This window comes from Vidua chalybeata, chromosome 10, assembly GCF_026979565.1.
Source record: "Vidua chalybeata isolate OUT-0048 chromosome 10, bVidCha1 merged haplotype, whole genome shotgun sequence".
NCBI lineage: Eukaryota > Metazoa > Chordata > Aves > Passeriformes > Viduidae > Vidua > Vidua chalybeata.
The window spans coordinates 15877344-15890858 of record NC_071539.1 but is presented as its reverse complement, the minus strand read 5'-3'; the positions used below and the strand labels follow the sequence as shown (position 1 = coordinate 15890858).

The 13515-nt window shown below is 39.0% G+C and overlaps 1 protein-coding gene across 2 annotated transcripts in view; it reads right to left on the bottom strand.

The window, feature by feature from the left end:
* Nucleotides 1–3241: 3241 nt before the first annotated feature.
* Nucleotides 3242–13515, bottom strand: part of SPHKAP (SPHK1 interactor, AKAP domain containing) — a 65188-nt gene continuing 54914 nt past the window's right edge. For both annotated transcript variants that reach the window (XM_053952200.1, XM_053952201.1), the window contains exons 8-12: nucleotides 10848–11027; nucleotides 8868–8954; nucleotides 7807–7859; nucleotides 7538–7722; nucleotides 3242–5509 (exon numbers count right to left, since the gene is read on the bottom strand). In XM_053952200.1, the coding sequence (XP_053808175.1) occupies nucleotides 5366–5509; nucleotides 7538–7722; nucleotides 7807–7859; nucleotides 8868–8954; nucleotides 10848–11027 (649 nt within the window). In that variant the 3' untranslated portion in view covers nucleotides 3242–5365. The remainder of the gene's footprint in view (nucleotides 5510–7537; nucleotides 7723–7806; nucleotides 7860–8867; nucleotides 8955–10847; nucleotides 11028–13515) is intronic.

The window sequence follows — 13515 nt, the reverse complement described above, 5'->3', positions numbered from 1 at the left end:
GTAGGAAGTTACTAAAGCTGATGTGCTGGGACTACCTCTGAGTGCTTGCCAGCACCCTTGTGTGTAAATGAAGAAACAAAAGTGCCTGTCATCACTTGGCAGATTTCCTGGTTATTTCAAGTAGTGCTCTACTGTGGGAGAAGTGAGCAGAGAGCTGCAGATAATTTAAAATGAAGTTTTCACCTGTAGGCAAAGTGGCTGACACAAATGTCTCTGTAATGCCTGTGGTGCTTCCTAGGTTTTTGTGCAAAATCTTTGGATGTCAAAAATGTATCTCAGTAAGTTGGAATTGAAAGGGCCAGGAAGGGCAGTGCTGCTCTGTGTTGGTTTAGAATTGCCCAATGTCCCTAGATTGATGGGTACTTGTGACCTGGGAGATTTTCAGCTGACAAAAATAGAGGAAAATTACTATGGTGAGATGTATACAATTACTGCTATGTAGTTAAAACCTCAAATTTGACTTGCTGTGAACTATCACAAAGTAGAAAATATTCTTTGGACTGTGATTAGAAACTAAATTCTCCCCCCCCCCCCTTAATATTTTAGTTTGGTTTTCTTCCTGTTGCATCTTCCTTCATGATTTTTTTCTTATACTATGCTAGTGAATCAGACATCAGTAATAGCTTTTGGCTTCAAGCTCTTGTCCTATTTTTGCAAGAAATAGTGAGTTGATGTTTAATACAGTAAGCATTGGACTGGCAGGCCATCTGGGTTCTATTTCTGATTCTTCCTAGATTCTTGAGTGTGTAGAATTGCTTTTCAGGCTAAGTTATCTAAGTTTCCTGCTCACATGTGAAATATTTTCACATCTGGTGTGATTCACAGCACTGCTGGAAAGGGTGCTGGCTTGGTACCTTGTAAGAGCTTCAGCAGTACTCTAGATACTCTCTCTGAATGCTTTGATGTTAGGTTCTCTGCACCTTGGTTTACCCACATGTGGATTTTGTAAATTATAGCTATACACATTAGGAACATTGCATAAATGTAACTTGCTGGAACCATTCTGTGGGTCTGGCAGCAGCTTTATCCCTTTCTCTGATTCCACTTTAGTCCCTCAGCCAAAATGGTGAATGTGTATGTTCAAGCTCTATTACCTGGCACTTTTTAAATCTCTGTACCTTATACTATCCAAGTGCTACTTTAATCACTGTGTGGTTGGAGTGAGATGTAGCTTTCAACATCACCCTGAAATGCTGACAAACTTGGTTCCCTGTGACCTTATTGAAAATGATTACCTCAGGAGAGCCCTGAAGTGCTTAGGTTTGTCACTATAGAAAATATTTGCTGTATTCTTTTTTATCCTTTAGACCTTTGAAATCTTTTCAGGATGAACCTCTGTGAATATGCAATTCTGTTTTTCTGGGAAAGAAGTTTGTGTCATGCTCTAGGACAGAACATACACTTCACAAGGATGGGGATTTCCATGTAAGCACATGATGTGTACTTGGACTTGTGACGTGTGAGATTCAAATTCTTCCTGAATAGGTGATGACAGTAATACTCACACCCACTCATGTTTTAAAAGTGGAATTTTGTGTGAATTTCTTTTTTTTTGTCTCCTTCAGTGGGTTCACTCACATTTCCTGGGTAGTTAGTAAAAGCATGTGGAAATATACTCTGCTTCTATTTTCCACTTTGCTTCACTTCACTGTCTAATTCTCAGCTGAAGCTGGGAGGGGGGCACAGTACCCATCACCCAGCCCTGTCTTCACTGCAAATTGTTTAAATTAGTTTGATAGTCTAGCTGTCTAATAAAGCTGTGTGTTCTGCTAAATGCTGCACAGCTGCAAGTTGCCTTCTGAGGGCCTGTTCCTTGTGATGAGGGTCTGTTCCTGTTCCTGGGTTCAGAGTGGGTTGGGAAAACTCAAGTAGTGGTGATGTAGGTTTGCTCGTACATGGCAAAGGCTTAGGAATGGCTCTGACTCAGATTCTTAAATTGACTGGTATGGATTTCCTTCTGAGCTGCAATTTGTTTTATTTAAGTAGGTCATGTGGGTTCTTTATTTCAATGGCTTGGTGGGCTTTTTCCCTCTGTCATTTTGATATGTGCAGTTTAGGATCAAAGTGACATTCCTATGCTTGTCTGTCATGCAGCTCTGCATTAAAACAGGGCAAGAGCAACTGTAAAACTGGCCTCTTCAGAAAAGTTATCCACTGAATTTAACAGGTGACTATTTTTATCACAGACCATAAATGGTTAATTTACTTGAAGACAATAAAAATCTTCAGAGGTATGAACAAAATTGAGGTAGATTATAGTTTTTCAGCTTCTAGTAACCTGAACATTGAAAGAACCCTAAACACAAAAACATAAATAATGAAGTTTTAAAATATCTAATTCAAATACAGTAGAATTGCTTTTTGAAGAGTAGCAGATCTACAGGCCAAATGTTGCTCTTCATTATGTGGGTGGTAGAATCAACCCTGGGGTGGCAGTGCACCTTCCCCTGAAGCCACGTTCAGGAAGGGGAGCACTGCAGCCGTGGCTGCTGCTCCCATGGGGGCCCCTGATGGCCAGGGCATCCCGAGACATCTCCTGCAAGAACTTCTGCAGCTCCCACTTGAAGTTGTGTACAGTTCCTTGCATCCTCTCATTTGATAGCTTCTCATTTCTTTTTGTTTACTTTGAATCTGGCTCATATGATTTTAATTTGTTGTATCCTAGTTTTTATCAAGAAAGACAGTGAGCAACCACCCCTGATGTTAAAAAACCTGCACCATGCTCATGTAGAGGGAGATTTTTGCCTAATGCTGTATATTGTTCTCATTTAGGTGTATTTAATACCCACTTTGAAAAAAATGGAAAAAAATCAGAATGGGCAAGTGCTTTTCTGATTTATTCAACGAAGTGATGGTTTCCTTTTCTGTTTAGCAGTAGAAATACCTGTGTTATCTAGACAATATTGCAGTAAATGCCCCTGTGAACTTACACAAGGAGAGGAAACTCCAGAACTTCTGTCTCCCCACCCTCCTGCTCACTTTTGCAGGTACTGAAAGCAGCCAGAGTGAGCACTGATAGAGGCTTGTACATTGGGAATTATTCTGGGCAATCAGGGTATCATTTTTCTTTATTGTGATACTAAGAATGTAATGTTTAGCCTTTTATCTCTTGAATGACTTGCAGCCTGGAACTTGGAACCTGAGTAGCTCTGGCACTGAGGTACGCCCTGGACCTTGCTCTGGCTTGTTTCGGTCAGAGCCATGGATCAGATTTGTCATTGAGAAGCAGAGTTTGAGAAGCTCCAGAGATGGCAGGCAAATATTTAATAGGTCAAAAAAATCCATAGCTCATTTGTGAACATTTTAGGAAGACAAAGAGGACACACATTATAACATAAATTTATTTCTGAATAAATTGCAACATTAAGAACTACTGTACAGAGAAACTGCATCACACTGTTACAACTCTGTCATGATATTTGTGCTTTGTAAACATTTATTCTATCACAACAAAAAAAACTATATACTGACAACTAACTGTATTTGGCTTAAAAATAAATACACTTTTCCATTTATTAATTCAAAGCACTTTATAATTCTTGGTGCTTTTCATTAGCTCTCAGCCTCAGAAATGCATGAGTTGCCACTCATGTTAGTGGGAGTTACAGATGCTCAGCAGTTCTTAGGGGCTGGCCCAGTGACTCCAGTTATGTTCATGGTTTGCAATAAATTGACCTTTATTTTGACTGTAAACGACCTCTCCTGTTCTGTTTATACTGCAGAGTAGATCGAGAAATAACTTATGTTATTTAATGTTCCACATTAGATTTTGATTCACTAACAATTTGTATTTCATAACAAATGAGCGATGCAATCATGCAAGTTTTGTAATGGTTTTAAAGATAAAACTGAGAATATGGCTCTTTTTCATAAATTATTTAAAACTACTTCAAAATTTTCAAAAATATTTAGTGCAAAAGGATAGGTTTTTTTTCAAGAATATTACAGAAGCATATACTGTTATATGGAAAATAAAACTTCTCTGCAATATTTTTTGGGAAAAGCAAGCAAGTATTCTATTCCACTATTTGAGTAAGAGAGATGAAAAGTAAGTATTTTCAAAAAAACAAATTGCAAAAGAGCTGTGATGTCATCAATTGTTTTTACCTTTAAATTCACACTCAGTCTCTTTGGCAGAGTGGAGACAATGTATTACTAAGTGCATGATACCAACAGATCATCTCAACAGGACAATAGCAGAGTAGATCTTATCAAACAATTATAGAAATGCTATAGGAATGTGAACTCTCACATACAGTCCAAACAGTTATCTTCAAAATAAACACATATGTCTGCTGAAATTTTAATAAACATTTTGCTTTTTTCTAAGTTACAAAAATTTACCTTGAGATTTTTAGGACAAGATGGTGCTCTTTTAAGATATGCATTTCTTCACCTCATTAACAATTTATTCAATTACACTACATTAAATAGTACTTTTTTCACTGCTTTTAATTGATATGTAGAGTGTTACATAGTGCTTTCAACAGAAGCACTTTAGGTAACAATTGTACTATCATGATTCCCTTTTGCCAGGCAGGGACACTGAGGCACAGAGGTGAAATGACTTGCCCAAGGTTGCAGGGCTGGGGCAGGACAGGGCTTGAGAACGGCTGCCCTGGCTCACAGAGCTGTGTGCAGGAATCTACCAGGTGGAGCTATACTGAACTGCACTGCTTCCCAGGAAAAGGAGTCCATTTTTTAAGGACAGTAACTAGGAGACTGAATTTTATTTCTTTGGGAAGGTTGCAGGAAGCAGGAACAGCTATGGAAGAGAAATAAACACATGGGAAGAAACTAAAATGTGTTTCCAGCAGCTTTTTATTGTGTTGTCTAACTGCAAAGGTGTTAAGTGTTCAAAAGCTTTTACCCTTTAGCAGATTATGGGGATTTCAAAAACCCATAAATATTACTTATCTAGGGACAAGGGTACCTCCAGGCATTCTGGAACACACTCTGCTTCTAACAGTTAAACTGTACAAATATCAGTGTTGTTTTAAAACTGAATGGTAGGCTATTATCCCATTTTACCTGACTGATTTAATCAAATTGATGAAAATTGAATATATTAGATAATTAAGCCTTTACTGTGTAGTTCATTAATTCAGGAGGCTAAAAATCCATCCCCTCATAGTACAGTGCATCCTACAGCACAACATGTCAAGAGTCCCTCATGACACAGAAAGACACAATAAATTCAGATTTACTTTGCTTCTGGGTCAGTTGTGGCACGGACTTGTGCTGTTCTTGTAGAGTTTGTACATTTTGCACATTTTATTCAGTGATGTTCAGAAATCAGAGCATTACACAAACCACTGCTTATTTAAAGTGGAATAAAACAGGGAAGCTGAACCAGCAAGCTTTGTTAACCCAGTTCAAGCAGCCAGTCAAACAGGCTGGGTGTGATCTCTCTGCTCTCCTCGCTGAGCTTGCAGTACTGCACCACGGCTTGGAAGATATCCCCCACTTTCCAGGACTTCCGCTGAACTAACTGCACCACATCTAGAAACTGAATAAAAATACACTAAATAAAGCACCATGAAGTACACTTGGGATTTGGTGAACATTTTCTAAGGTTTTGTGGAATGCATACACACAAACTCTTGGTAGTCCACCCTTTGTAAGTGCACAGCTGTATGAGGGAGTGGACACCATTTGGTGCACAGCAACATCAACGTTCTTGGTATTTATAAAACATTAATTTCTCTAGTTCCACAGCTCCCCAAAGACTGATGGCCTCTCATGACATCTTCTAAATTAACTGCTTCTGTCAATTATTTATTTATTGCAATGAAAGTAAAACCAGACAAAGTCAGTTTGATAAAGGATCGCTATTTGCCATGTTATCAACAACTCATTGTCAAAATAATGGAAGTGTGATTGTCCATCTTGAAAAAATATTTTTGCCTTACCACTAGCTATCATTTATGTTTAATTTTCTGTACTTCTATATATGCATGCCATAGTATTTTAAATATTCAAATAGTACTGGTGAGAGGGAATTCTGTGTAAAAATTGTTGCATGAAGACATCACAGTTGTGTTTTAAACATACACAGTATCTGTATTTGACTTTTTTTTTAATTTCCTGAGAAACCAGAGGTTAAATATATGTTCTTAAGCAGCTGTAAAAAAATATCTTGAGTTTTGTCCACTTGGTACTTAATAATGGGCTTCACAGGGTCATCCATCTGGTCCCTTTTTCTTCTGAAGCACATAAAGGAAAATCAAAACTTTTCAATTCGTTGCATTTCACAATAATTAGTTTGCTCCTTCTGTTTTAAGTTTTAAAGCACAAAAGAAAAGATTGTGTCTCTAGTTAGTGTAGCTGTTTGCTATTTACATACTGCAGCCTAAACTTTTCATATGTATTTTAATGATATTTAATAGGCACGTGATTTCCAAGAATGCTGTTGTAGGCAGGATGTGCTTCATTATTCTCTAGTGTATTTTTGCAATTGAATTAACTGTTTGCCAAAGCACATGGGTAAAGCTGACAGCTGTTTCTTTAATTAGATGCAATTTGGACTGTTGCTGTTGAATGCATTTTAAATTATGTTTATGATTCCCAAATGCATGTACTCAAGAAAATCAAACAATATCTCTACTACTCAAAATGATCTTCCCATAAGAGACCAAAATACTGATTTGTAATACTTTTTTCATTAATTTACTTAAATGCTAACATGTTTTTAAGTCTTTAAGCTTAAACTTTCTTGCTGATCTTGGAAATGGGTCTCTTTTGGGCTTTCCTGAATTGTTGTGGTTGGTATTTGGTGGGGTCGACAAAGGAGCCCCAGCTGACCATTCAGGAATAGAAAGAGTTTGCACTCCTTGTGGCTATTCTGGTCTTCAGTGTTGCTCCTGGCTCTGGAGTGGAGAAACCTCAGGAGGTTTCTCAGTCATTCGTGTGTGTCCACTCTCTCTGGAAAGAGACTTCTGCTCTCAAAGCTGTACCCCCAGCTGGAGCAATTTATGAACAGCCAGGCACAAGTTCAGACCGACCTGAGGCTGCTGTAATTGGTGCTACAGGCAAGGCAGAAGCAGCATAAGGACTGAAAATCTTAAGTCCAAACAACGTCTCACATTATAATGACCAAGTAGCAGAATATTGTACCTGTGATGTCTACACACATATGTTTTTTATTTTTTAAACCTTTGCACTTAAATGCCATGTAAACCATGTGCAGCTTTTCAAATACAGACACATAAAGTACTCTGTTAATTCTGCCTTGGCCATTAGTATTTAATGTATCATTGATATGAAAAAGTGAACAGATTCATCAAAGCATGCTATAGAGACTTGGACAAGGTATCATGGTGACATTTTCTTATGCCATAGACAATACTACATATTTCACATACTTTAAGTTCTGACACACTTGTCCTCTCATTCCTTTCTGTCATAAACAGCAGTGTTGCCATCTTGCTGTAATTAAGATGTTTTTGTATCTGCTTTTAAGCTCAATAACTTCAATAAATCACAACTGCTACAGTTATGTAGACATTAATAGTATGCCCAATTCTGTAAACACTACCTTTTCAATTCTGTTTTCCTGAGATTTCTTAAAATAGATAGTTGGAATTCCAAGTTCAGAAGCAGCAATCCACTGCAGGGTGGCTCTCAGCTCCACATCGGGGCACTCTGGTTCCAGATCAAAGTTTATCACCAGGAGGTCCTTTTGACAGTTGGCTGTTCCCACTGAAAGCTCAGAAGTACTTTCTGGAAAAATAACCCCACTAGTTACTGTGCAATTGCTTGTGTTATCTTCAAACTGAATGTTTTAATTGATATAGTTCAACTTACCCTCAGTGTTCTCTGTCTGTTCTTTAAGGAAAACCTTTTCTTCTACTAATTCACTTAGAAACAAACAACAACAAAGCTTATTAGTCATACTTAGGAACAGTCTACAACACTGCTTCATGATGAATAAACTTCTCCCGCATTACCTCAATGCAAGACCTAGAAAACTGCAAGAAAAAGGTTACATAGGATGAAACAATAAAATGCTGAATATATTTCATTACTTAATCTGTGAATCAGTAAAAACTGAATTGCAGCATTTTTCTGTAGCAGGATAAAGTACTTGTATTAGTTATGTCATGTATTACGTTTCACCAGGATCTGTGTATCTTTACAGTTCACATAATGACAAGCAAATGACATTATGGTAAGACACAGCAAGTCTCATAACCTGGGTGGAAATGCTGAATTTCCAATGTCTGTATTTTGCTGTGACAATTTTCTGACGACACTGACTTCAGAAGTTCCCATGTTTAGTATGTGATGTCCAGTCTGTATGTTTGTGCAGTGGGTGTGCCCTGGCTGCATAATGACATTCACCAGCTAGCAGGTTGTACCAGGATCTTTAGGCAGGATGTACTCACACATCTCTTGATAATTGAATTGCATGTTCAGTGAAACATTCGCAGAAACAATAGGTAAGATGTACTGTGGGCCAAATTGTTTTTATTATTGGAAAGAATTCTATTGGTTTTTTAAAGATTTATTTTAATTGATCCTTATTTGCTTGATCTTCATTGGTATTACAATAGAGTTTTGATAATATTTGAAGTTATTCAGAGAAGAAGGTTCGATGACAGAAAACTTATACCACAGAGAACTGTCTTTTAGACAGGGTGGTTGATGGATCTGTGTTCTCAAGAGATCCACCTGACTGGGTTTTCCTGTAATTTTTCACTGTCTGGTGCCCTCTCTCTGCACAGACACCTGCATGTGCTTTTTTCTGAAACCATGGGCAGGCACAGCAGCAGGTGCAAAGCAGGGCTTGGCACGGTTTCGGTGGTGTAAATGATTTGCAGATAAAATTGGACTAAACACCAAGTCTCACTTCAGTGACTACTTACTTAATCATAGGAGAAGATGGCACGTTCTCCTGATAAATTTCCAGGTCCATAATGCCAAGACTGCTAGTTGTACTGCTGTTGCCATTGCTGACAAAGCAAAAGTTTAAGTATTAGTGCCAAGCTGTGCTGAACATGTCTCCATACATCTTCTAAAAATTTATTTCTGTACAAAGCAAAGTGGGGAGGAGCTCTGTTCCATAAAATCAATTGTGCTCAGCAAGTGGTTCCCTGAATGAAGCACACTGCTTCATTCATACTTTGAGCATAGTCTGCTCAAAGTAATGAGGCTTTTATTAAAATAGTTCTAGATCAAGCATGTATCAAGTGCATCAAGTGATGCTGTAAATTGCAGGAAAAAAAAGTGGACTGTCTTGTGAATGACTTATGTAATGAATACTTGGCCTCAAACAAAAACTGAGTCTGCCTGAGTCCTTGAAAAGAAGGATTATCAGGTACAGAGATGCACTGCAAGAAACCTGCAAAGATCCAGCTCCCTCTGAACAGGGGGAATTCAGGAGCAAGGCACTGGCTGCCCATCATACACTTACCTGTAGGGTGAGTCCACACTGGTAACCAGCAACAGTTTCAGTGTATTACAGTGTATTACCCCAAATACTATTTGGGGTCTGATGGAACTCACAGGTACAGAGATGGCCCCTCATGTTTCTGACTACTCTGAAATACTGAGATTTTAATCAAAGCCATTTTGCTCATTGGGACCACAAATACACAGAAGTATTCTCTTTGGCTTCTTCACAAGGATGAAGTAGCACACTTGAGGATATTTGGAAAAAAATATTACCAGTTCACTTTATAACATCATTATAAATGTGACAGTGAATGTCTATGCAGATACTGTAATTCTCATGGACAGGCTGTGAATTTGCTGGCTGCAAGTCAATTACCATGAACAAATTCTGTGTGGCAAGTCACGGTGAACCACTTAATTTTTACTGAAAAACCAACTAATAGTATTTTCCCCTACATTAGAGGGATTGATTAGACAGTTCCTTTCCCCATCAGGGTGTTCTGAGACATTGTCAGCACGCCATGCATTCAAACTTGCTGTAGCAATTTCTGTTCCAGTGCAGAGCTGAAAGGCACAATACTTCAGCACTCTCAGACCAAGGACTTTGTTAAAGGTTGATACTGTAATAACAGGATGAGTGTTCAGCTGCACTAACAGCCATGTTTTGTTCAGTAATTTCAGCCAGCCAGCAGTGCTCTCTGACAGAGACTCTTTCTTTTCCCTGCTTCATTACCATAATGTCTTCCCTCCTTGTCATCTTAATACTCAAGAGAAAGATGTAATTACTTGATAATATTTTAAAACATAGTCTAAGAGCATGTAAAGGAAAAATCTTACTCAATTTGCTGCTGTGAAAGGGCTGAAGTCAAACTACCGCCACTCTATATAAACTCCAAGGACTAAATAACATTTTCAAACATTTTTCCTGACTTGGAACAAAATCAGGTCATAGTAGTAGGAGTTCTTGAATTTGTCTGCTCAGGGAAAAATTGGTCATCCTCTGTTAATTTGCAGCCCTGTGCCAGTTTAAGCAGATCAGGGTTCAATCTTTGTTCTCAATGCATGGATTTCTGGTGGGAATGGCAGTCTTGTCAATCTTGGCTAAGGAGGTGCCAAAATAAACATTAGGCAAACAACAGCAAATAAAAGAAAGACTATAGCAATTAACTTGTCCAATGGCCTTTTTGCTGCAGGACTGAGATACTTTAGTGATGTCAGGAGGTTTTTTCTTTGTCTGAATTGAGCTACTCACCAATAGTAAAAAGACCTGGCTGAGAATCAGAACGTGGGTAATTTTTTTCCCCTTATTAAAAAATAAAGAAATAAAGTCTGCCATTAGACATTCTTTACAGTATTCTGAGTAAATCTCAAGCTGTTGCCTCTCACTGCTGATCAGGGTAGGCTTGGTGGGCAGACCACACTGTAACAGTGGGAAGAGACAACGTGGGTACCTCAGGGAGCGCTCGCTGAGCTGCAGGTAGCTGCTCGTGTCATCAGGATTGTCCTCATCGTTGGCCAGCTGGGACCAGCTGCCAGTGCTTTCTTCACTGCTGCTGAGATGGGCTGGAAATTCTTCAGCTGTTTTCGTCTCTCCTATGATTTCAGCATCTGATCTGCTCTGAGGACTGTTGCTGCCAGGGTGATAGGGAAGGCACATTGATATTGTAATATAGGCAAACAGACTGGTGCCACCAATCTTCAGGCAATGCTGCTCATTAAAGTCAGCCAAGCTGCAGAATTATAGACATGCAAAAGATTGGACAAGCTTATAATTTATACATAAAGCCCAGCAGAACATCTGGCCTGAGATGCTCTTAAAAAAGGACTTTCTTATGATTGCTATAAATAAACACAAACCCTAGATTTAAGTATGCATAGAAAAGTTTTAGCTTGTACAAAAAGATTTAGTATGTATAAAAAACCTGATCACTGTAAAGGTTTATTGCTTAATGCACTTCAGTCAATCAGTGGTTGAAATATGTGGCATATGTTACTGCAGAATGACAGCATTTCTTGGAAATAAATATTGCTGCTAAATCCCTGTCCTGATAATGGGTGCATAAAGTCTTTGACAGGGTTTTCTACTTTATTCAAATTGTAGATCCAAAAGAAGTGAAAATAGGAAAGTATTGTGGGTTGTGGATCACTAATGATTCTGAGTCTGCCATGTCCTTAGGATCTTCACTGCTTAGGCTGGGGACGGACAAATATTGCAACAGTCAGAAACCAGACTGAAGATGGAGCCCAGACTGAGTTTAGAAAGTACAGGGTTAAGGGAAAAATGCTTTAATTCTGCACACTTGACATATGTCACACATGTGTGTACGCCATATATATGTACACATGCTCCCAGCAAACACACACAGAAACAAAAAAAAGAAACTATATTTCTGCTAAGTTTTTAGAGCTAAACTGGGCTTTTGATAGAAAGAAAAGTAATAATCAATCCCTCCAATAATTATATCACTGTAGTGCCAGAATAACAAATAAAGCAAAACTGTAGTTTTGTTATATTCACTAGATAGTCTCCATTTGCAATTTAGGGATTAAAGCAATGTTATGTTCTGTACTGACAACCCTCTGCAGGATCTCTCTAGAGAATTTCTTGCCTTCAGACCTTTATCTGAAATTATGGTTAAGGCATCTGCCTTCAGTTAAAGCAGATCACACCAGAAATTCTACTGCTCCTGGGTAACTATATAGTGAGATAATATCATTGTGGGTATCTTTTTGCCAAGCTCTCACTCTCAGAAGTTGCTGCATTAATGCTGGGTGACAGAGAGATGCAGCCTGTGCAGGGAGAATGGGACTTGCTTGCCCGGGGCTCTGCTGCCCCTGGCAGTCAGCTCTGCCAAACCCCTGTGCCTGTCACCCTGAGCCCTTGGGCCCAGGTGTTATTCAGCTTCTTAGGACAGGACAGGCAGCTCCTGATACCTGGTCCAAAACACAAGACATTGGTGTGGGTGATGTTTCTTGGCATTTTGGGTTTTGTTTGATTCATTATGCAATTATATCTCACACCAGCGATGCTTTGAACTGACAGTTCCTCACTTGGAACAGTTTCTGTGTAACTGTGGCAGGACAGGCTCTGTTGCATGGCCTACATACAAGAAACAGCTTTTTTTCATTGCTGAAGGCTTTCATGTTTGGGTTTTTTTGGTTTTTTTTTTTTGTTTTTTTTTCCCTAATTGACTCTATGTCTGCTTGATATTTTGCCTGGAGTCCTATGTGCCTGTATCTGAAGTAGCAAGTAATTTCATGCAGTAGAAGTGGATCAGAGCAATTTCTACTGATGCTTTTATAGCTACATTATATATATTTTTAGGTCTTCATTTCAGCCTAGACTTAGTCCAGACAGCCATGCCACAAATGGTTCAGATCTGTGTGAAGAACAACTGGTGGCTTTGCCTTCCCAGCAAGGATACAAGCACATCTGGAGAGCACTTGGGCAGCTTCTATTTGAGATTGCTTTGGAAGAGCTCTGCATCTCATGCTGCAAATGAGGCCAGTGGACCGAAATGGAGGCCAGGCTGAACCAGAACTGCACAGCATTGCTGAGCCAAGATGCTGAGGCAGGTGTGGCCTCTGCTTACTAATTCTGCCCTACCAATACTATTGCTTTAACCATGTCATAACCATGTTGGGAACTCTGCTTCAAAGGCAGAGGAAAAGATGAAAGAGCTCATAAACTGCAAAAATAACTTCATTTTCAAGCAGTCAGGATTCCAAATAGGTGGATTTCTAAATTTATCTTACTAAAAACAGGTTACATTTTAAGGAGGAGGAAGGTTAGTGCAGGAGAGTCAGTATGAAAGACTAGTGACACCATGGTAATTATCCACCTAATTGCTGCCATGCACAGCGAAGTACTTAAAATCTATCTACTTTCTCACTTCAAGCAGAGCTTTGTCAAATGCTGAAACACAGCACTGCCTGGAATAAAATGAGCCACAAAATGGTTTCTAACACCAGCACCTGCACTCTTTCTGCCACTCTGAGATAATGAGGTGCTGCAGAGCTCCAAGACTGGCAGTTTAGATACCACTAAAGTAACAGATACAATGAAGTACTGTGATAAAGAGACAACGCCTTGAGAGCATTCCCTTCACCTCAGAGCAC